Source organism: Ictalurus furcatus, chromosome 14 (genome assembly GCF_023375685.1).
Source record: "Ictalurus furcatus strain D&B chromosome 14, Billie_1.0, whole genome shotgun sequence".
Taxonomy (NCBI): domain Eukaryota; kingdom Metazoa; phylum Chordata; class Actinopteri; order Siluriformes; family Ictaluridae; genus Ictalurus; species Ictalurus furcatus.
Window position 1 is genome coordinate 6,623,194 of NC_071268.1, and position 24,170 is coordinate 6,647,363.

General features: G+C 37.6%; 1 protein-coding gene across 5 annotated transcripts; it reads right to left on the reverse strand.

Moving 5' to 3' along the window:
• Positions 1-3,570: 3,570 nt before the first annotated feature.
• On the reverse strand, positions 3,571-24,150 carry LOC128618440 (von Willebrand factor A domain-containing protein 5A). 5 transcript variants are annotated; one of them, XM_053642037.1, is made up of 20 exons: positions 23,223-24,148; positions 23,039-23,116; positions 18,768-18,970; positions 18,373-18,595; positions 18,002-18,168; positions 15,368-15,482; positions 14,852-15,027; positions 14,581-14,669; positions 13,994-14,138; positions 13,518-13,597; positions 12,682-12,796; positions 12,299-12,448; positions 11,945-12,054; positions 11,241-11,458; positions 8,721-8,752; positions 8,466-8,487; positions 7,359-7,385; positions 7,076-7,215; positions 4,024-4,147; positions 3,571-3,786 (listed from the first exon to the last, which is right to left on the reverse strand). In XM_053642037.1, exons 3-20 carry the CDS (start codon positions 18,849-18,851, stop codon positions 3,707-3,709), a joined length of 2,097 nt encoding a protein of 698 aa, XP_053498012.1. In that variant the 5' UTR covers positions 18,852-18,970; positions 23,039-23,116; positions 23,223-24,148; the 3' UTR covers positions 3,571-3,706. The 5 variants fall into 5 exon arrangements, 4 of the variants coding, with proteins under 4 accessions (XP_053498012.1, XP_053498010.1, XP_053498008.1 ...); XM_053642035.1 differs by lacking the exon at positions 23,039-23,116 and having other exon boundaries at positions 8,466-8,474; positions 8,723-8,752; XM_053642033.1 differs by lacking the exon at positions 23,039-23,116.
• Between the last annotated feature and the right edge of the window lie 20 nt (positions 24,151-24,170).

The following is a 24,170-nucleotide window of genomic DNA, read 5'->3' on the forward strand; positions in this document are numbered from 1 at the left end:
CCATTATCTTACAATTATTTGAGGCATTTAATTTACATTTCTGATTTCCTACAGAAATTCCGTAGTGCTCAGTGAGAGCAGCAATATGCTGTATGCTGCTGTAACTCTTCTATATGTGTAAGTAGGAGTTTGTGATGGTTGAGACAGTGGTTGTGCTTGAAGAGAAGACTTCTGTCGTAGGCTCGTGGTGGTGGCTATAGGCAAAAATTCTGTTTTAACATATGTAGGAGGTGCAGAGGATAGAGGAGTCAATTTTGGATAAAGGGGCAGTAGCAGACACACGCTTGTGAAAACTTGCACATTTAGATAGGCTGCATCCTCTACTTTGAGCAGCCCACTGCATAAGCTACACCAGCTGGGTCATTATATATATATATATATATATATATATATATATATATGCCTTAAAACTGATTGTGTAGACCAAACTGTAAGGCCTAGAGAGCTGAAACTTTGAGGGAAGGTAATACCCCAGAGTACTATAGCGTCGCAAAGTTTTGGCCTGATTGGCCAGATGGTGGCGCTATAGTGAGCATGTTTAGAAAAATGCCCATAACTTTTGAACCATTTGTCACAGCATCAATTGTTTTATATCTATGGAATCCTTGGGACCAGACGACGGAAACTTATATCCGATTTCATTTCCACCTATAAAAATTTTCCGCCATCTTGGATTTTTTGTAAAACATACTTTTGCAAACTAGTCCTAAGTTTTTCATCCAATCGGGACCAAACCAGTGCTAAACGAATCAGTAGAGACTCATTATCAAAAGTTTGAACTTTGGACTTGAGGTAGTTACGGTATGCGAAAACACAGGAAGTAGGCATGGTCACTTTTATGTAAAAAGATATGGATATATAAAAATGGATATAACTCTTGAAAGAAATGAGAAATATTCACCAAATTTGGCATTCTTATGTTTGAGGACAATCTGTGGTTGCTCAGAAAAGGTGGTGCAGTTTTGTAACTTGCTGGCGCTATAATACTGAAAACACATGAAATTGGCTATAACGATGCAACCGTTGATCCGATTTACTTCAAGATACAGTGATTTGGGTCAGCTGCCATCACCCTCTATGAGCACATTCATGTATGTTGAAAAACATGGCCACCATCATCCAATCAAATTTCAGTCACTATTAGACCACGTTACCAATGGCTGATCGGAACAAAACTTGGTGGACTTATTTGACTCTTGGTCAAGAGGTTTTTTGCCAAGTTCTTAAAAAAATTGGCCAATACGTGGCGCTTTCACGATTTTTGTCAGTGTTAACGGTTGTATATAATGCAGTGTTTTGAACAAACAACTAATATATATCAAATAATAGGTATTCTCATTCTAAACATATTTGCCTCAAGAAACATTGGTGTCTGTCAAACCATTCTGTAAATATTTCAGATATTATTTTTCAAACTAGTCATAGGTTTTTCGATCAAGTGAAATAAAACTATTGCAGCACAATAGTTTTGACATCTTAAATCAATAGTAATCAAAAAAACAGTAGAAGTTTTAATTTACAAGGGAAAAAGTGGACGTGGCCACTTTTACTTAAATGGCTATAACTCTTGAAGGGAATGAGAAATTTTCACCAAACTTGGTAAACGTATGTAGGGTCCCAGTCTGAGGGAAGCTGGAAATGGTAATAAATGGAAATAAAAATATAAATGGTGTTAAAATAATTGTATATCATTCAATGTTTCAGATATGCACATATTCTTTGTATCATACATTAGATCTCCTCATTTTGAACAACTTTGCTTCTAGGACCACTGCTGTCACTCAAATCGTTCGTTAAATATTTGAGATTATTTCAGAAACCTAGTTTTGCGAAGTACTCCTAGGTTTTTTGCTCAACTGTAATAATCCTATCGTAGAATAATTCTTTGGACTACTTAGATTTTTTGATTTAACCTCGTAAAGGCACATCAAAAAGTTTGAAGTCGGTGTGGCCACTTTTACTCAAATGGCTATCACTCTTGAACAGAATGAGATATTGTCATCAAACATGGGGTACATATGTATGAGCTCCATCTGAGGACAGACGTTTAAAAAATGACTGAGTGTGACCAGTTGTTGGTCACCAACTGAACAACATATGAAATTGGCAGTAAATGTGCAGCCATTGGTCCAATAGACTTGATAAATAAATCTTGCAAGAATCGTCCTTGTCCAAAGTTCAATCAGCATATATGAGGACAATGAAAAACATGGCTGCCATTGGTCGAGCAATGTTCAGCAGCTATTAGACAAGCTTAATGAAGGCCGATATTTCTTAAAATTATCTTGGTTTTTCTTTAATTTATGTGCTTATAGGATTGCACAATGTTAATTAATATCTTTTATCATCTTTAAGGGCCCTAATCGGCTTGAACCCTGATAATTGCTGTTTGCTGCTATATTTGTTATTTAGATCTACTATGCAATGAACAGTTTATTAATATTTTTAATATAGCCACCAGTGAGGAAAAGCAAGGGTCCAAGTTTATTGTTCCACCACACGAGATCCACACAGTTGAGACATCCCAATAGTGATCTAAAAACCCAGAAATGAGGCTCCCCTATTTATACAGTTCTTCTTTCTCAGTTCCCACCCCTGGTTGTTTTTCCCAACACCAATATCCCTGCGTTTTGGGTTATTTCCAAACCCATTATGTCAACAGAAGTGTGTTTTCTTTCTCCCATTATCTCCCACTATCTCCTATTTCTGTGAATTCTGATAACCCTTATGTTTGCATTTTGGGTGGTTTCCAATCCCCTTATGTTTGCCCTATCTTTGTTTCTATTTTTCAAAAAACTGACTTCTGCTTTTCATGTCATTACTGAGCTGACTTTCACTGAGAGAGGATCTTGGCCGCACTGCTCCTTTTCTTTACCTAATCATGGGTAAGTATTATTTTAGTCTCATTCTACCTAATGTGTGTTTGTCCTGCCATTTTACTCCTGACTATGCATTCTAGGTGTGTGTGTCTGTGTGTGTGTAGATCATAGTACTGTTTTCAGGTAATCCAGTCCCTAGCTCCATTTTCTTTCTCACCCCTATGTTTGTGTGTGTGTTTGTGCTTCTTTTGTTTACTGAATCATTCACCGGACCAGTTCTTCTCTGTGTCTTTCTACAGCTGAACATCAACTCCTTTTTCCCCCGCCTTTGAGGATTTGGGCTTTGAAATAAATACTCACTATCAGCTTACACACCTCTCTGCGGATTTGGCCCTATTGGTTGAGATTCTCCGCACTCCCTCTGACCTTTCTGGCTTTCCACCTCCCGGAGATACAGGATCAGTCCAGCTAAGGTGTATGCGGATGCTTCCACTCAAACTGATCCCTGCCTTGCTATCTCACCTGACAACTCATCTGACCAATACGCTGATGACGACATGACCTATTGTGATCCTGACTCTGACCTCTCTCCTCCCTTCTCCCCTAGTAGCCCAGGCTACACTCCTCCTTACACTTCAGCACATTCTGGTTCTTCCCCTGGTCACACGCCGTATTATCAGCCCTTTTCTCCCACTGATTACTCTCCCACCAGTCCAGTTTACCCTCAATAAAATCAATTATTTTCCTCATACATTGTTTTCCTGTGTTTTATTTTTCATCTGATTTCCATACAACAAAAGGCATGCTAATGTAAGTAAAAATAAGTAAAGTAAAAGAGAAAATGATGCCAAGGCATTTTGTGTGGATGCTGTAAGAGGGTGAATTCTTCAGAGCCCAAGAGCACCTTCTTTAACCTGACAGCCCAGAAGAGCATTACCTATCCATACACACTCTGAGTGGTTGACCACTGAAAAACACACACACACACACACACACACACAATCATCATCATTCTCATCATCATCACCAAGACAATGTAAAAATATTAGTGTTAAATTTGGTAATGTGCTGGTTAGTCATTGTTTTTCATCAGAAAACTGCTTAATCAAAATGTGGAATTTTCTGAGCAGGAAAAAGTCAGTCGTGTTGTTTAATATGTTTCATTCTACAGTTCACTGACTGATTGCAGAAATGTAGAGTTTACCTTTCTGTGTGCGGATCCATGCCACTGCTTTCATGGCCAAAAACTGCCACTCAACCTGTGCATCGATCTTAAAGCCATGTAACCAAATCAGAGCCAGAAGTGTAGCCCAGACATCTGGCTTCACCTGCACACAAAACCCAACAGGAAACTTACATACATACAGTGCTGTGAAAAAGTACTAGCTCCCATCCTGATTTCTTGGGTTTTTGTGTATATCTCATACTGAATTGTTTCAGAAATTAAAACAAAATCTAAGACAAAATAACTTGAGTAAACACATAATACAGTTTTTAAATGAAAATGTTATTTATTGAAGCAAAAAAAAGTTATCCAATACCAACTGTAACTGTGTGAAAATGTATTTGCCTCCATAGTTATTAATTCCCCAAATCTATGAAACTGCATTCATAATGGGGTTCAGCTGGACTAGACACAACCAGACCTGATTACTGCAAACCCTGTTCAAACAAATCAACACTTATACAGAACTTTTTCAAGAGCATGAAGTTGGTTAAAGAAATTCCAAAAATAATGAGGATGAAGGTGATTGAAATACATCAGACTGGGAAGGGTTACAACACTATTTCAAAGGCTTTGGGACTCCAAAGAACCACAGTGAGGGACATTATCTCCAAATGGAAAAACGGCACAGCAGTGAACCTTCCCAGAAGTGGCAGACTTTAAAAAAATTCCTCCAAGAGCACAGCAACAACTCATCCAGCAAGTCACAAATTGCATCAATTAAGGATACTGTTCATGACTCCACTATCAGAAAGACACTGGGCAAAAATGGCATCCATGGAAGAGTGGCGAGGTGAAAACCACTGCTAACCCAGAAGAACTTTAAGGCTCCTCTGAATTTTGCCAAAACACACCTTAATGATCCTCAAACCTTTTGGGAGAATGTTCTGTGGACTGATGAATTGAAAGTGGAACTGTTTGAAGACAGCGGGCCCGTTACATCTGGTGTAAACCAAACACAGAATTCCACAAAAGGAACATCATACCTACGGTCAAGCATGGTGGTGGAAGTGTGATGGTGTGGGGATGCTTTGCTGCTTCAGGGTTTGGACAACTTCTAATAATTGAGGGAAACATGAATTATGCTCTCTAACAGAAAATCCTAGAGGAGAATGTCTGGTCTTCAGTCTGTAAGTTGAAACTCATGCACAACTGGATTATGCAGCAATACAATGATCCAAAGCATAGGAGTAAGTCCTAGTCCTAGAAGTAAGTTACACAGTGATCTCCAGTTATCAGAAGCGTTTGATTGCAGTTATTGCTGCTAAAGGTGGCACAATCAGATTTTAATTTGTAATTATTTTTTCACATTGTTGATAGGTGTTGCTGATTTTTCTTCAATAAAATATAATAAATAAATAAATAAGGACAGTATTGTGTGTTTACTACGGCTGGCTTTGTTTTATGTTGCATTTTGTTTGAAGATCTAAAAATAGTTAGTATAAGATACACAGAAAAACAGAAGAAATCAGGATGGGGCAAATACTTTTTCACAGCACTGCACCAATGATGGATGAACCCATGTCTATGTTCAGTGGATAGAAAATTAATAGAGTGGAGGAAGATTGGGTAATCTAAAAGTTATAGTCTTATAGTCCCTTCTGAAAGTATTGGAACAGCAAGGTCAATATTCATTTTTGCTATACACTGAAAACATTTGGGTTTAGCTCAAAAGATGAATATGAGGAGATAGATCAGAATGTCAAGTTTTATTTCTTCATATTTGCATCTAAACGTGTTAAACATGGCACCTTTGGTGGCAGACCACCCAATTTTTAGTGTGAAAAATTGTTAATGTGAAAGCTGTCATGCAGACCAGGAAGCGCACCATGGTACCAGACCTGAAACTACCTGTAGGAGGTGGTCTCAGTTCGGTTGTACTGGAACTGTGAAACTTGTACTCGGGTCCCCACTTGATCAGGACGTAACGTAACCTGCTTATGTTTTAGCCGATGATTATATCATTAGTTTCCACAACACATGTGTACCATGAGTGGCAGGGGAACATTGTGGGACACAGAAGAGGTCCACTGCTATGCACAATATCTACTGCACATAGCAGCACCAAAATAATTTTAAGAGTCATGTTAGATTTCCAATTAGATTGGATGCATTTCTCTGTAAATTGTCAGACAGAATGTTTCTGTAGACTTCTGAACTCATTCTGCTGCTACCACCACAAGTTGACTGTTGACCGATGAGCTCATATGTTTTGGATCATGAGCAGCTCCATTCGTTCTCCACACTTTGACCTTTCCTTCACTTGGGTAGAGGTTATTCTTGGTTCCAGAACTTTTGTTTCTCATGTCTGTATTTCTTTGTGAATTCCAATCTGGCTCTCTCATTCTTACTGCTGATGAGTGGTTTGCATATTGTGGTATGACATCTATATTTGTGCTCTCAAAGGTGGATTATGATACCTTCACCCCTGTCCTGTGGAGGTTGTTGGTGATGTCACTAACTGTTGTTTTTTGGTTTTTCTTCCTAGCTCTCACAAGGTTTCTGTCACCCACTGCTGCTGTTTTCCTTGGCCAAGCTGTTCGATGCTTGTGCAATGACTAAATCACTTTTCCCTTGTTTCTCAGCTTCAAAATGGCTTGTTTTTCTCTCATAGACAGCTCTCATACTGGTTTATCCTTTCTAACAACAAATGCAGTCTTCACAGTTGTTACACATTGATTGTGTAAACAATCAATCTAACAGGGCACATCTGAGCAACAAAAAAAGAAAATTATTTCTGTGTACAGCAAAAACAAAAGAATTGGCATTGCTGTTCCAATACTTTCAGAGGGGACTTTATATTGGAATCCAACTAACAAAAGTGCCAGGAGTAAGAAGAAAAGTTTGCTGTTAAAATACAAAAGAATATTTACTTGTAATCTAAAGCACCATTTCACATCCTGAAATGGGTTTTTTTTGGTTGGCGGTGGGGGGGTGTTTGGGGGGTGTAATGACTAGTAATGAATAAGGCTTTAAGGGTAAATTTCCAACAAGGCTACACGTTACACAGACATATTTAGTGTGTATTAACCTGTGCAGGAATCTGCTCGATCAGCTCTTTTTCTGTCCTCCCAAACACCTCTGCAAGTGTAGACTCCATTTCCCAGCAACCCAAAGCCTTCTGGAGGGAGATGAGCTGCAACAACGGATCCTTTGGAGACTCAAGGGTGTCTACAGAGACATCAGTATAGATATACAAACATATAGATCTTATTACGAACTAAGTACTAGTAATAAAAAAGAGAAAGGTTCATTAAAACACAAACATGCATACAGTATATGAGAGAGGTTTCAGAGTTACTGCTGAACCTTACCTGGTTTCATGTGAAAAACTCCATCACCTTAAATAAAGAAAATGTTTAACTTTACCAAAAAAACATTTAAGTATTGAATGAAACATTTAGAATATAAAGCACATCTGTTTTACAAAAGGCACCATCATCCTACCATCATGACATTATCCTGATCATGTTTGAAATCACTGTACAGTAGCACTGCAATATCCACAGAATAAGTGAGAGTATAACTTAATACTAATTTTCCACACTGTACTGTGTATCTACTTTTAATGAAAAGAACATTTAGAACAGAGTTACTGGTATAGACTACTGCAAGGAAACTGTCTATATGAAGCTAAAACAATAGAAAACAGAACACTATATCAGTTATATTATTTTATACCACAGAGCTGATGAATTCTTAACTGTCTGTAAGAGTAGCTCTGACAGTAGTTGTTGCTGTAATTAAAATGGTGGTACTCTTTCTAATTCATTAATGTTTCTACATTAACAACTCATTCACAATGGCTTATATGGTGGACGGATTGACAAGACTTAGGTTTCGGCGCTTTGTGAAGGTCAGTTTTACAACATTGGAAGTCTTCAGGACAGAGGGCTTTGTGCTTTCTGATTCATCAATAACATGACAAGCTGCATTTTTTGTTGTTGTATTAACTTGGAGGGACAGAAAAAAGAGAATTGTGAGAGAACAACTCTTTAACTGCTATAACAGAGGTAATCTGATACGATCACAGTAATATATGTATATTCAATATTACAATACAATATTAACATAACTAAATGCTAAAAACGCATATAGTTTGGCTCAATAATAAATGAAAAATTGTAATTGTTGTGGTAAATGAGGAATAAACCACTGAGGCATGTTCTTATCGGACAATAATTACTTCGGGGTGGTAATTGGCCCTACATGTTGCATTAGACCTCATCATTGTTTATTTTTGTATAACAGGACACATTGTTGTATTCCATTCCTTGCCTAATTTGAACAGTTACTTCACTGCAGTGAGAAGGTAACAGCTCATCAACTGAACTTGATTAAACATTCACACTTCCTATAATCTGCTTATTATATTCAACTTCACTAGCAAAGTCAGAGAAAAACACATTGTGTACACTTACACTCTACCACTGGATGAAATCCACCAAGACAGTGAAGATAAAATAAATAGAAGAAAAAAATAGGAAGGAAAAAAAGGTAAAACATTAGTTTCATATTCAACAATAAACTTAAAAGTTTATATTGTTGCAGCCCTACATACAGTTTCTTGTAGGGTCTATATTTTTTAAAAAAAAAATTAATAATACTCTTCTTTTTGCTTTACTTTTGTAGATCTGTATGGTGTATGAATTACAAACTATTATATTCAGTAACTTACTAGCTTGAACTGGAGCACATGCAGACATCACTGTACAGAAGCAAATAAACAAAACAAAGAAACAACAAAAAACATCAGCATTCTTCCTCATTAATCATGCACTCTGAATATAATATGTGCATCACTGATTACATTTAAATGGACAGCGATAATCTAATTATTGACCTTATTCTGAATAAGACAATATTGTGATTAAGGTGTTTACATGAGTTGCTTTTAGAATATTCCTTTCATATTCCCGTTTTACGTTATAGAACACAGATCAATTAACAGCACACATCATTACATCACCACGCCACGCCGTCCGACATTCCCTCCAGAATTTCACATATCAACATACAGTTCGTCTTTGTTATGGTACCGTATACAATTTTGTGTATTTTTATTTTTAAATTTTACGAAGCTTCAAGTGCAGTTAATTATTAGTCATGCTATACATGCAAATAGACGACTGCTTGAAGCCTTGGGATGCGTCCCAAACCGCGTACTTACCTACATGTATTTCACCTACTATATAGCAGGTAAGTACACGGTTTCAGACGCAGATGTGCTCTCTTGTTTACCGTCAAACGGTTGAGCACTGCCGTATGTGTACGTGTCCTGTCGTAATACGCGGTGAAAACTCCCACACGACGTTAATAGTGTGATTAAGGTGTGTACATGTCTGTAATGTGACTAAAACAGGAATACTCCACATGTCTTAATTTGAAATACTGTATTGTGGGCGTGTACAAACAAAATGAACTGCCGTAAAACTCTCACAATAGTGTGATTAAGGTGGGTACATATCTATAATTCACTATGATAACGTGACTAAAATAGCAATACTCCACATGTCTTAATTCGATTTGTGTTTACTTCGAGTATGACTGAGTATGAGTATGACGCATTTTAAAACTGTGCGTTCCTAATGGTTTTATACTTCACAACAAACCAAGCACGTTTTATATATTGTATAATAACACTGCTGTATTAATTAACATTAACAAACCATGAACCTCAGCATTAATAAAATCATAAGAAATGTTAAGAAATTAATTGACATTTGTTTGACATTTATTTAAATGTTAATGAAATACAAGTGCACTGGCAAATGTTTATTTAATCTATGAATAAAAATTTCATCTAAACATCACTTCTATTTTTTTAACTTCACTAAAAGTCAGAGCAAAAGATGTCTTACAGGCTTACTTATTACTACAGGATGAAATCCCAAAACTGTGAAGATAGTGGATACAGTAACACACTACTTTAAGATTTCCATAGCTAGCATTATCTACTGCATTAATTAATATTAACAATCCATGAACTTCAGCATTTACACTCACTTTCAGTAACCACTTTAATGTGGTCAGGATTGTGGTGGATTCAAAGCCTACCCTGAGAACACTGGGTGTGAGGTAGGAATACACCCTGGATTGGATGGCAGTCCATTGAACATTATTAAATCATAAATAATATTAACAAAATAGGTTAACTGCCATTTGTTTAAATGTTAATGAAATACACCTTCATTGACTCAGCTTTCTTCTATCCATGTCTCAAAATAATCCCTCATCAATTAGCAAAAGTTACATTACTGCATGTTCCTGAATGTTGCTAACATTCAGAAATCTTCTCCTCAGGTATAAATACTGGAATCTGATATTCAGCCTAAATTCTGAATTATCCCAAGAACTCCAAACAGGCTACGCATTAATGGGATAAAGATATCTGGGTTAATTCAGATATTAATTATATGGTTTAACATTTTAAATACATATAAAGAATGTATTTCATTTATGGAAATATACACTTTAAACCCCTCATGTGTATTTTATTCGTCTGGGTTAGCATAGCAACGGTCTAGGAACATCCTATCAACCACCATGAACATACTGGCAGAGTTTTGACTCCTTAAACTAGACTTTGGCCTTTTAACCTGTTCATGCTTTCAACCATTTAACATGCTTAACTGTTAAATCAATTATCATTTTTAAACCAATGACACAATACCCTGTAATATTGTTTAACCCATCAATTTTATATTGTCACATCACCCAGCCCAATGACATTTTTATTTTATTGCACACTTCTGCATATGCATCAAGCCTAAATCTTTAACTCTAATCTTCCACTGGTTACTAGATAAAAAATGTGTAATCTAAAGTAACATGAAGCTTTTGTACGCTCAAATCCAGGTCATATCATGTATATGATACAAAGCACCACATCATCTTTACCCAACTATACAAACTGTAAACACAAGTCTCAACACATTTCATGAAGGAAATACAACACAATAATAGTCTCATGTTCCATAAGTATTTACAAACTCTTGTGTTCCATTACTTATGGTTAATGCCCATTGAACATGCCGTATACACTTAACATACAAAAAACAAAAACAGGAGGTTAGATTCCTTATGTGCTCTGTATGGTGTGTTTATGCTTAAAAGCACTAAAACCATGTATGCTAATCACAATAATCCTCATATTATTAGATGACAGGTTGAGTAAAAGTGAAAAGAATACTGACTAGGGGTAGGAATTCTCCTCTTCACCAGTGGTCCTTTCACAGCTTGTCTGCTGCCCTTATGGACAGCTATGAAGGCTGTGTGAGAGCTGCTCACTCCAGACTGCTTACTCAGTTCCACCACTCTGGCCTTCAGAGCCTCTTTATCAGCTCCATCATTCTGCTCGTCCCTTTCCAGAGAGCGGATCAGAGAGCGAGCACCCAGCCTGTGGATGGCCAGTCTGCACACACACACACACACACAGCTGAGTAATAATTAAACGTTTTACTATTCTGTCTTGTTGTAATTAGTTAGGATTTACACAATAAACTTGACTACGTGTCTTCCATCATCTGAAGTGTTTCTGTTTCAGATTTATCAGTTTCCAATCGTCTACGTGAAGTTCAACAACATATTTAAGTTAATATCACAAATCCACATGTCTTAACTACATATTGCTCTTTTCATTTCCAGATAACCTTGAATGACTCAAATCCTCCTTAAACTGCTAGCTGGTTCCACTTATCGCGAAAACTGCCAGAGACTTTGTTTCTATAAGATATAGTAGCTCTGACTAATTTTGAGTGCTGTAACCAAGCTGATATGACTGTGTATGAAAGCTAAAGCCACCCAAGCTAGGGTTTATTATAAGATTACATCAGAAATGAGACAATCAAAAAGAGAAAAATGCTTCCTTTAAACATTACAGAAAACATGTAGCAGTTACCCGCTCTCCTCAGCCGGCTTCAGGGAGAAGTGGACGGTGTTCGTTACCTCTTGATCTCCTAGGCAGTACCGCACTGATATTTTCCCCTTAGTGTCTGGGTTCTGACATTCCTAGGGACAGAGAAAGAGAACGGTGATAAGTAGAGCTGGGCATTTTCTGGTAAAGAAAATGACTCACAATTTAAACAATTAGTTTTTTAAAATGTATTAAATTATGCATGAATAATGGAAACTTCATGGCCTGATGAAGATAAAAATGAAGAGAAAGCATGCAAATCAATTTCCATTCAGTATTATCAGATTCAGAATCTGAAAAAAAAAGTTTTCGTATAAAACAGTGTGATAAACGTCTCACCTCTCCTTTCAACTGGGCATAAATCAGTGCTCTTTGACCATGGAAAAGTGAATTAATCGGGGGGCTCAGACGGGTGAAAGATAAACCAGTCCAATCCTCAGTGATATCAGTCACTGCTGGTTGCAAAGCATAGCGAAGAGACTGCATTACCTAGCATTGGGAATTAACGACAAAGAATATTCATGGAAATTTCAAATTTATCTCTCAAGGACAGGTATAATTATTTGATGTACATGCTGTAAATGAACCACCAAATCATTTCAATCAAATTGTGATTACTAAAGTGAGAAAAGATTCATTAGTTGATGCCACTAGGCTAAGGTATAAATTTCTGTTATTTCTATTTGTTTCTTTGTTGCTGTTTGAGAAGAACCCGGTCTTACTTTGGCCTGCATGCGCTCTTTTCCTGAGACGAACTGGGCGTGGCCAGAGCTGTTCTCAGCCAATCCTGTGATGAGTGCAGAACTTGCACCTTCACCAATCCCAAATGAGAAGCATCTGTTTAAACAAAGAGGTGGATTATAAATCCTTTATGAGCGTTCTACATATAGAAAATTATCAGAAAAAAACTCATTATAAAACACGCTAAGTCCGGAATAAATAACAATTGGGCATACTGCCTCATCCATAAATGTTAAATAAACCTTTTATATTACAGAAAGCATCACCATAGAAACTGTTACACGGTTTACTTTGTTAAACAATTTTTTTCTCTTTTAAAATACATTTATTGTTAGGGTTGAATAATATTTGCTTCTGCTACACAAGTCCCTGTGAGTAAGTTACTCTAGAAAAGATCAACTCCACTCTCACATGCACATACATACACACATACAAGTGGGGAGAGGAAAACAGATACCAGGCACTACTAACAATCACAACACTGCATAACTGTGCTAAAATTAGGTGTTAAAAATTAACACCTTCTGAGTAATTGGAATGAAGAAATCAACAGTGTTGTGGTATGATACATTTTCCTTTTTTATATGGGAATCTGGTCCACTTTAGGGGATTATTGTTTACAATTCTGAAACTGTCATGATAATTCTCCCAAAGTAATCAACTATTTGTACCTCTCAGTTAGCTGAATGCATTAGGAATAATTTAAATGCTTTAAATATTTATACTTCTAGTTCTAGCTACTCAATTTTTCCGAAAATAAACTGTATACATCATGAATGTTTTAAGAGAATGTTTTAATGCTTTAAAGAGCACATGCCTGTGCACATCAGCATTGCTCTTCACGCAGTGAAGAACATCTTTGGTGTTTTCTACTTCACCATCTGTAAATATGAACAGCTGGAAAGAGAGAACAGAAATTGAACATCCAGGGTGAAAAAAATACTACAGATGAGCAACAGTTGTTTACTTTTTTCCTTCAATAATTCTAATCCTTACATTTTTAGCAAGATTCGTTTGTCCCAATCTGAGGGAACTCTACAACAGTGCTTCTGATACTTAATTAAGAACTCTTAATTATCCAATGAACCTTTAAATAACCCTCAAAACACCTTTTTTTTCTACAAGAATGTGAAAAAAGAGTACCCTTCAGATTTCTCACTGTGAAGCATGGGACTTTGGAGAGAGCGGTGATCTACTGGCCTTGACTAGAAATATAAATCTAAACAGGACATGTTAAACGGGTAAATATACATATTCTGCTCAACTGCAGGTTTGGATGTAGAATAATTTTACCTGTCTTGGGTGGTTGGGGATACAAGGCTGTTTGTAAATGTGCTCCAGAGGTTGCAGAATTTCCGTGCCCCCCATGTCTGCTTGCATCTCATTTACTTTCTTCACAGCCTGCTCCATAGTGTCCTGACTGTACTGCACACTTTTCCTAAAGCCAGGGAATCATACAACACAATTGAGACACAGCACATCTAACCATCCCTCGATCACTCTCACACACTCACTTTCAGTAATCACTTGATTCAGGTCAGCTATCCCAAAAATACTGGGCATGAGGTGGGAACACACCCTGGATGGAACACCAATCCTACACAGATCGACATGCACACATTCATTCACACATTCTAGGGGCTTTATTTTAGCCAATCCAGCAACTGGCATGTTTTTGGGAGGTTGGAGTAAACCAGAGAACCCAGAGAAAACCCACATGGACATGACATGAAGCTCAAAATATGGCCCTGTAAGAAGCAATGCTACTAGTTGCTACCACCCAGACCTGTATCATTTCATTTCATCCATGTTTGTGTCTGAATAATGAACTGAGTGACAGAACTACTCCATATTCACTGGTTCATGTTCGGGTTACTCACGGGAAGAAGGATTCATAGTGAGAGCCAAAGCCATAGATGTTGAAGTAACAGTCCATGGGGAGACTCTTCAGCAGCAGGAGCAGAGTGTCCTAAACACATCATTATTCACATAGTCAATATTATTATTCTTTTTAGTATTATCATTCGTTTTTTAATTCAAGCTTAATTCATATGAAAAGAAAAAAAATCTTTAAATTTTTACAAGGCAAAAAGCTGTTATGATGAAAAAAAGAAAAAAATATCTACAGAACAGTTAAGTGTTGAGTCTTACCCTGGCACACTCGATGCGTTCTTGTGCACCTTGTCCATTATGCATGGCGCAGCTCATACTGCCAGATCTGTCCATAACAAACACAAACTCGCCACACGACGACACGGAGGACATCACTGACTCAGGAAACTCTGGATAGAAACTGACCATGACCACAGGGTCTCCCAGGAGAGTCCCTAAAAAGAAAGATAAATGAACAGAAGTGTAATGAAAAGAAGGCAAGAAAAGAAATAAGACACTTCCATTTTGTTAAATTTGTGATATTCAAACTATATTACAAACATTAAATTAACACCCGCAACCAATATTAGCTTATCGTTTGTTCTTGTTTTTAATAGTAATTTTCAAAAGGTGCACAATGATTAGTTTGTTTGTTTTTTTAAATAAGTGTTTTATTTGAAAAAAAAAAAATATTTGTGACATTCTGAAAAACATGGTTTTCTTTGTTTAACTGATATTGCGTTTGAAACGCTGTATTTTGGGAAGGTTTCATTTTATTAAACAGAAATATTGTACCTGGCTGTGCTGCAGGAGATCCAGCTTCCACTATAGCAGTGAGCTGATGAGGATTCTGATAATATAGATACAGCTCGACATCTCTGTCAAACATATGACCTGTACGAAGGCTTACCTAAACACACACACACACATAATACAATGTGTTCTGATAAGAATATCCATTTAAATAGAATCCTATTAAAGATTACATGCAGGTGAGTGGCTGTGTATGGCAAAATAAATAAATACAAATTTTAATTTAAAAAATGTAAAGAAAATTCTGCTTAAAAATTCTGTTACTTTATATTTCATGGACTTAAATTGGAGAAAAAGTAAAAGTACTAAGCAAGACCCATTTGGTGTGTATGATATATATCAGTGTGTAAGACTGTGAGGGACATTTCAAAAGCCTCATCTTGCGTTTCTTGAAGGTGTTCCTGGTGGATTTAGGTCCCAAAGCCAGCCTCTTTTCAGTTTTGATTTCTTGACTGATTTGTTTCCTGATTTTGATGATATTAATTGGAATCCATTCTTCCATCTACCTGTGCAATGTTTCATGTGCAACTGGCTGGCACACAATTTTAAAGCATAATAGATCCATTCTCATGAGTAACAGTTGGCAAACTGTTCTTTCCACCAAATGCTGCTCCTTTTCTACTTTGGTGATTGTGGTGATGATTTTATGCATTGTGCTGCTGCCACATGATTGAATGATTAGATAACTGCATGAATGAGCAGATTTACAGGTGTTCCTATTAAATTAGATGGTGTGCAAGGCCAATTCTATTTTTTTCCCAAAATACATTGAAGACATTTGGGTTTGAGATCAAAAGAGGTATATGAAACAACAGATCAGAAGTTCATATTTACATCTAGACATGTTAAACAACTTAGAATATGGCAGCTGTTGTTTGAAGCCACCCATTTTGTCAAGTTATTAAAAATTTGGAACATGCAACTGACAGGTGTTTAATGCAGCCCAGGTGTGCCAAGTCAAATTGATTGCTCAAAGAATTAATAGCCCTGAATGTCTACTCTTGGTTTGACCCCTAGGTTTCATGTTCACTGGTTTTCACATAAAACCAACATGAAGACCAGAGAGTTGTCTATGGGAGAAAAGCAAGCCATTCTGAAGTACAGAAAAGAGGGAAAATTTTTGGAGCCATTGCACAAACACTGGGCATAGCCAATACAACAATTTGGAATGTCCTGAAAAAAAAAGAAACCACTGGTGTACTAACAACCAGACATAGAACAGGTCGGCCAAGGAAAACAACATCAGTTGATGATAGATTCAAAGAAGACTTTGAAAACAGAAATATAGAGGTCATACCACAAGATGAAAACCACTCATCAGCAGTAAAAATCAGAAAGCCAGATTGGAATTCGCAAAGAAATACAGAGAAAGTTCTGGAACCAAATTCAAACTCTACCAAAGTGATGGAAAGACCAAAGTGTGATGAAAGAATGGATCTGCTCATGATCTAAAACATACAAGCTCATCTGTGAAACATGGTGGAGCTAGTGTTATAGCTTGGGGTTGCACAGTTGCTTCTGGAACAGACTCACTAATCTTTATTGATGATGTAACTCATGATGGTAGCAGCAGAATTAATGCAGAAGATTATAGAAACATTCTGTCTGCTAATTTACAGAGAAATGCATACAATCTAATTGGAAGGAACTTCATCATGAAGCAAGACCATGACCCCAAACACACTGCCAACACAACAAAGGACTTAATCGGGGGGAAAAACTGGAAGGTTCTAGACTGGCAAAGTCAATCACCAGACCTTAACTCAATTGAGCAGCATCTCACCTCTTGAAGGGGAGACTGAAGGGAGTCCCCCCTCCCCCCAAAACAAACAACAACTGAAAGACCCTGTGGTACAAGCCTGCTGTTCCAATACTTTCAGAGTAGATTGTATACATATACACAGATACAACAGTAGATCCTGTAAGTTGTGAGGTGGGGCCTCCATGGGTAGACTTGTTTGTCCAGCACATCCCACAGATGCTCGACTGGATTGGGATTTGGTGAATTTGGAAGCCAAGTCACCACATCGAACACTTTGTCATGTTCCTCAAACCATTCCTGAACAATTTCTGCAGTGTGGCAGGGCACACTATCCTGCTGAAAGAGTCCACTACCATAAGGGAATACCGTTGCCATGAGTGTAATTGGTCTGCAACAATGTTTAGGTAGGTGGTACGTGTCAAAGTAACATCCACATGCCAGGACCCAAGCTTTCCCAGCAGAACATTGCCCAGAGCATCACACTGCCTCTGCCGGCTTGCCTTCTTCCCATAGTGCATCCTGGTGCCATCTGTTCCCCAGGTAAGCAATGCGCACGTACCCGGTCATCCACATGATTTATCACACCAGTTATGATTTATCACACTAGATGTTATGGCCAGATGACTGGTTTGGACCATGGGAGCACCCCGCAAGCCTTGCCAAAAATGTTTCTAAACAATTGTATGCTAGTCATGAAAAAGTGATATGATAGATGCCTGTACTTGCTTGCCTAATACACCCAATGCTAAATCACTGAATCAGTAAAGCTGAAATTGATCTGGTTCAGTTAATCATTACACCTCTAAGATGCACAGCTCCATATTACCTCATATCTCTGTCTCTCACACACTCACCTTTGCCTTTGTGTGGTCTGTGTTGAGGAACATCAGGGGCTCTAGAGGACAATTGGACTCCACTTTAGTGATGGGGTTTGGAGAGCTCACGTGTGCAGTAAATGAGAGAGAGTAAGGAATACCAGAGGAACTTGATATTATCTCTGACACTATATCACCACCTGAACCTGAAAATAAAACGGTAAACAGATTATAGGATTCATTTACCTGATGGATTATCCATTTAGCTGAGTGCATGCCTGACCAGCAGGATTACTTACATTGAGATGTAACAGTGAAGTGTGTCAGATATTTTTCAATATCTGACACACCTCACTTTAGTTTAGTATGTGACAGTATGGTGTGTGGTGGTGGATGTGTGTGTTTAGTACCGGCTGGTGTGTAGCGGGGGTTGAGCACTGCAGGCAGGCAGAATTGCAGTGAATGGTCAGCCTGTACACTCAGCTCAGTGATATAGATGAGGGTGACGGCGGCGCTCTGGCCTGACGGCAGAGAGCCTACACTCATCTTGAACACGTCCACAGACTCCTCACTCTCCTCCAGCAGAAAGGCCTGTTGACCTGAACTCACTGCATCATCATACTGCTCCCGCGCCTGACACACAGGCAAGATACATGTGTTAATGTTACATTCCCTCAGTGTGAAACATGCGGATTACCTACAATCTACAATCCATGCTGCACTGACATTCCTGTTAACTAGTCTACAGAATACTGCAGGTAAGATCATTAGTTTATCATTTTCAGGAAAGCACAGCTTCACTCACCTCCTGTTTCTCCTGCACCTCAGCCACTATCTCCTGGTCTGCAATCTTGGCGCTGAAATGGCAGAGAGCAGCTCCTGAAGGCATGGGGAAGACAAACACAGCCTCCAGCGGGTGCACTTCCTCATTTATATACTGCAGGGTGGAGGTCACCGTCGCTACATGCCCCTGAACCTGCAGATCCACCTCGATGTGCTTCAGTGGAACTGAGTCAAAAACATACAAAGATGGCAGGAGTTATGGTTTATATCATATTTGGAGTTTTTTCCTGTAAAGTTTACAATGCCTATCAACATGTATGCAGTGCACCTGCACCATCATATCATCATCAAAATACAGAAGGGTGCCCTGTATAGATGACAACGTTTTTAAATGTTTAAATGAAGACATTAACAACAACAAAAAAAATCAGCCAACAGAACAAAACTCTCTGGATAAAATCAGTGATTATTTCCCCACTGATGTTAGCATGGTCATTGAAGTGAAGGAGCAACCTGGCTCCTAAGTCAAATGTGACTTTTACCCAAGGTGATGAGACAAAGACTCATGATGATCAAGATCATCAAAATGATAATCAGCATTTCCTATTGTAAACTGACCTTTTTACAATAAATAAATAAATAAATAAATAAATAGTCAATAATGATAATGATGACATTAATGATTTCCATAAGTAGGTTATAGGCAGGGAGTCTTTACATGGCAAGTATCTACTTTTTTTTCTCCTTCTGGGGAACTTTATAATGCTAGATCGTTACTTCTGTTTGAGATTTATGCAAAAGAGACATGTAAAAGATAAATGCCTGTAGTTTTCAGAACAGAAGAACAGTAATTGTCAGTATTTGACCATGTGAAGGATTTTCCACACTAATTAAAATTTATTTGGCTTTGTGCTTGTGTCCACATGGTATCATTTTCATTTATCCAGGTTTTTAAAATGCATTTAACCACAACAGATTGTTTTGCAGCTAGAGAGCCCCAGAGCTGCCTTTACGTAGCATTTTTAAAATTTTGACCCCTATGACAAAATGAGGAAAGTGACAAGACTTAAATTTAACAACACAAAATTCACTGAAGGTGAAAGATGCACATTTGCCTCTGTTTGTGGTTACTTTCACCCAGCGTCTACTATATGCTGGTAACCTTTGACCTTTGAATTCACAGGCATCTGCCTTCCAATAATCTAATACGCAAACAAGAAGGTGCACTGTGGTCTCTGCTCTGTAAGAAAAATACAGGATGAGGTGAAATTTACGTTAACTACACAAAGAGCAGCAGAAATCTTTCATTATGTAGGCTATTGTATATTTCTCTTTCCTACTTTGGTTGGATGAGTTATTTGATGTTTTCCTTTCATGCCACTAATAACAGTGTAACGTTTGTACACTGATGCCCAGACCTATAAAGTCAGGTAACCAACAGTAAACATCTCTGTTTACTATTATGTGCGATATCTGACATGGAGTAGGACTGCAGAGTGGTCATGCACTAATATTGATTTTGTGTCTGCAATGCACTGTAAAAGTCTGCAGATTGCAGTTAAATATCAGTTCAACCAATATGTTTTATCATTTACAGACATACAGTCCTCTCCAAAAGGATTGGAAGTGCAAGGCTAATTTTTCTTTGTGCTATACATTGAATACATTTGGGTTTGAGATTAAAAGATGGATATGACTCGATAGGTTAGAATTTCAAGTATCACAAGAGGACTGTGAACCCTTCACCCCTGCCCTGTGGTGGTTGTTGATTACATCATCGATTGTGGTTTTGAGTTTATCTTTCACAGCTTGTGCAATTCTGTCATCAACTGCTGTTGTTTTCCCTTGGCCGACCAGTTTTGTTTCTGGTCAAAAAAAGGTGTCATTTTCTAAGTTGTTTAAACACGTCTAAATATCGGGAAATATTTAAACCAAATGTCTCATGGTCGCTGTACAGGAACATGTGGTTTTATGCACATAACAAATGACTAATGGCATTGGGTCTCATCCAGTAAATGAATGAGTGGAAAAGACTCCCACCGTGCTGTTTCAGTGCCTTTTTTGGTCAAACATTATCTTGACTGATTTGAAAATTAAGACAATTGAAGTCAGAGCAATAGAGAACTTGGAGCCAGACTATGAGAGCCAATATTGGTTTTAGACAATTTCCCTTCTTCATACTGATAGCAAGTACATTGAGGGTTATTTCTTGAAGTGCAAATTACAATGGCACATTAAGCTAAGTCTAAAGGAGGCCAGAAAATCTTTATGAATTATGCATTAAATAGTAAACTGTTATGAAATTTAGTTCGTGTTAGCTGCCTTGGTTTATCAACATACTGGAAACACTGCAAAGAACACCCTGCTGAGGGTCTATTACAACAATTCAGAGCTTCAGGTGCATGTTGGAAAGTGTCAGTACGTTTACATGGACAACAATAATCCGATATTAACCCGATTAAGACGATACTCTGATTAAGAAGCTACCATGTAAACAGCGATTATTGATGACCTTAATCCGATTAAAGTCATACTCGAAGTAAACAAAAATCGAATTAAGACATGGAGTATTCCTGTTCTAATCGCATTATAGAAGTACATCACAGACATGTACACACCTTAATCACACTATTAACATCGTGTGGGAGTTTTCACTGCATTTTGCGATAGGACACATACACACATGGCAGAGCTCAACCGTTTGACGGCAAACAAGAGAGCATGGCTTCAAGCAGTCGTCTATTTGCACGTATAGCATGACAAATAATGAACTGCACTTGAAGCTTTCGTAAAAACTAAAAACGAAACACCCAAAACTGATACGGTACCATAACGAAGACAAACTGTATGTCGATACGTGAAATTCTGGAGGGAATGTCGGACGATGTGGCGTGGGGACGTAATGACGTGTGACGTTAATCGATCTATGTTCTAAAACATATAAAACAGGAACATGAAAGGAATATTCTAAAAGCAACTCATATAAACAACTTAATCACAATATTGTCTTACTCAGAATAATGTCAATAATTAGATTACTGCTGTCCATGTAAACGTAGTCATTTTCAGAATTGACGACTGCTTGAAGCCATGAGCTGCGTCTGAAACCGCATACTTACCTACTATATAGTAATTGAAATACATGTATTTCGCCTACTATATAATAGGGAAGTATGCTGTTATTTATTTTAATCACAATAGAACATAGAAAACATATCAGATGTTTAAACTGAGGAAATGTACCATTTTAAGGGAAAAAATAAGGTAATTTTGAATGGAAACAACACATCTAAAAAAAATTGTTGGAACGAGACCATGTGTACCACCGTGTAGCATCCCGTCTTCTTTTAACAACAGACCGTATACGTCTGGGAAATGAGGAGACCAGTTGCTGGAGTTTTGAGAGACGAAGGTTGTCCTATTCGAGTCTGATACAGGATTCTAGTTGCTCAACACTCCTGGGTCTTCTTTGTTGTATCTTTTGTTCCATGATGCGCCAAATGTTTTCAATTGTTGAACAGTCCGGACTATCAAAACTCTAAAAGGTGTGTGTTATAGCTGACACCTAGATGAACACTTTACAGTTGGTTTTGTGACTGCAAGTCATTCTCTTCAAATGCTATTGAGCTTTAAATGATGTTTTTTTGGTGTGTACGAGTCCATTTGGTAGTGAAATATATGGAATATTTACACATTTGATAGTTTATTTTATTAAATATCAAAAATCTAAAAGGTGTGCGTCATAGCCGACACCTTCGTGAATACATTACAGTTGGTTTTGTGACTGTAAGTCAGGGGTGTCCAATCTTATCCGCAAAGGGCCTGTGTGGGTGCAGGTTTTCATTCCAACCAACAGGAGTCACACCTGATTCTACCTGTTTAATCAGTTGATCCTGGTCTTCAATAGACTCAGGCGTGGCTTCTGATTGATTGGAATGAACACCTGCACCCACACCGGTCCTTTCGGGATAAGATTGGACACGCCCGCTAAGTCATTCCCTTCAACTGCTATTGAAGTTAGAAACGTGTATACCAATGTCGGATGTAATTTTAGTCCCTTAATTTCTGCGAATATCGACTTTCCAACGTCAAGCCAACTTTACTCCAGTGTTAGGTCATCCTTCGGGGTGTTTACATGTAGCATATCCAACCAATAACATGTGCGTTAATGTGTGAAGGAGGATTTTGCAACACAAACACTTGTGTCTGCTGCAGCTGAAGGTACCAAAAGCAAGCAGGAAGTTTACAAGGAATATAAGCTTCCATATTATTAATACAGAAACCTATATTAACATTTTGCTCTGCTGAATGACGCAGTGCTTCCGGGATAGTTTCCGGATCCACCTCAGTGCTGTCGGGATAAAGCTGTTACTGAAAGTGTGTGTGAGTGAGAGTGAGAGAGAGAGAGAGAGAGAGAGATGTTTAATAAAATAAAATAAAATTAAAAAAACAACACACACCCCCCTCTAAATCCTACCTGGCTCATTCTTGTTTGTCAGCAGGCCACAGTTCATTTTGTCCTCCTTTTGTAGGTAATCCTAAAACACTGTTGATGTGAAATCCTGGAAATAAAACTGTAATTACACATTGAGTATCTGACACACATGAAGAACGGATAAACACAACTGGAATAAAGTTGATTTGGCGTTGGATGTTCGATATTCGTGTGGAATAAAGTTGGTTTGACATTCGATATTCAGATATGCGGAAATTAAGGGACCGTCTCTAAAGTTACATACGACATTGTTAAACGCGTTTCTAACTTCAATAACATTTAAAGGGAATGACTTGCAGTCATATAACCAACTGTAAAATGTTCATCTTAGTGTCAGCTATAATGCACACCTCTTAGATTTTTGATATTTAACAAAATAAACTATTAAATCATATATAAATATTGCTATGTATTTTATTACTGCATGGGCTCATACACAAATATACCATCATTTAAAGCTCAATAGCATTTGAAGGGAATGATGTACAGTCACACACCCAACTGTAAAGTGTTCATCTAGGTGTCAGGTATGATGAACACCTTTTAGATTTTTGATATTTATTAAAATAAGCTATTAAACCACATTTAAATTAGATATGAATTTCACTACAGAATGGGCCCATATGCAAAATATACCATAATTTAAAGCTCAATAGGATTTGAAGGGAATGAAGTACAGTCAGGAAACCAACTGGAAAGTGTTCCTCTAGGTGTCACCTATAATGCACACCTTTTAGATTTCTGATATTTATTAAAATAAGCTATTAAATCATATGTAAATATTGCCATGTATTTCACTACTGCATGGGGTCATACACAAAATATACCATAATTTAAAGCTCAATAGCATTTGAAGGGAATGACTTATAGTCACAAATACACACAGACACACACACACACACACGCATATATATATATATATATATATAT

Excerpts from the sequence above, each read along its gene's own strand:
- LOC128618440 (XM_053642033.1), bottom strand. The coding sequence starts at position 23,259 with ATGAACTGTGGCCTGCTGACAAACAAGAATGAGCCAG. Across the intron at positions 8,753-11,240 it reads GAGGAGAATTCCTACCCCTA|TGATGTCTGCATGTGCTCCA; the intron begins GTCAGTATTCTT and ends GCTTCTGTACAG. Across the intron at positions 7,386-8,465 it reads ATTTCATCCAGTGGTAGAGT|GTGATGGAGTTTTTCACATG; the intron begins GTAAGTGTACAC and ends TCTTTATTTAAG.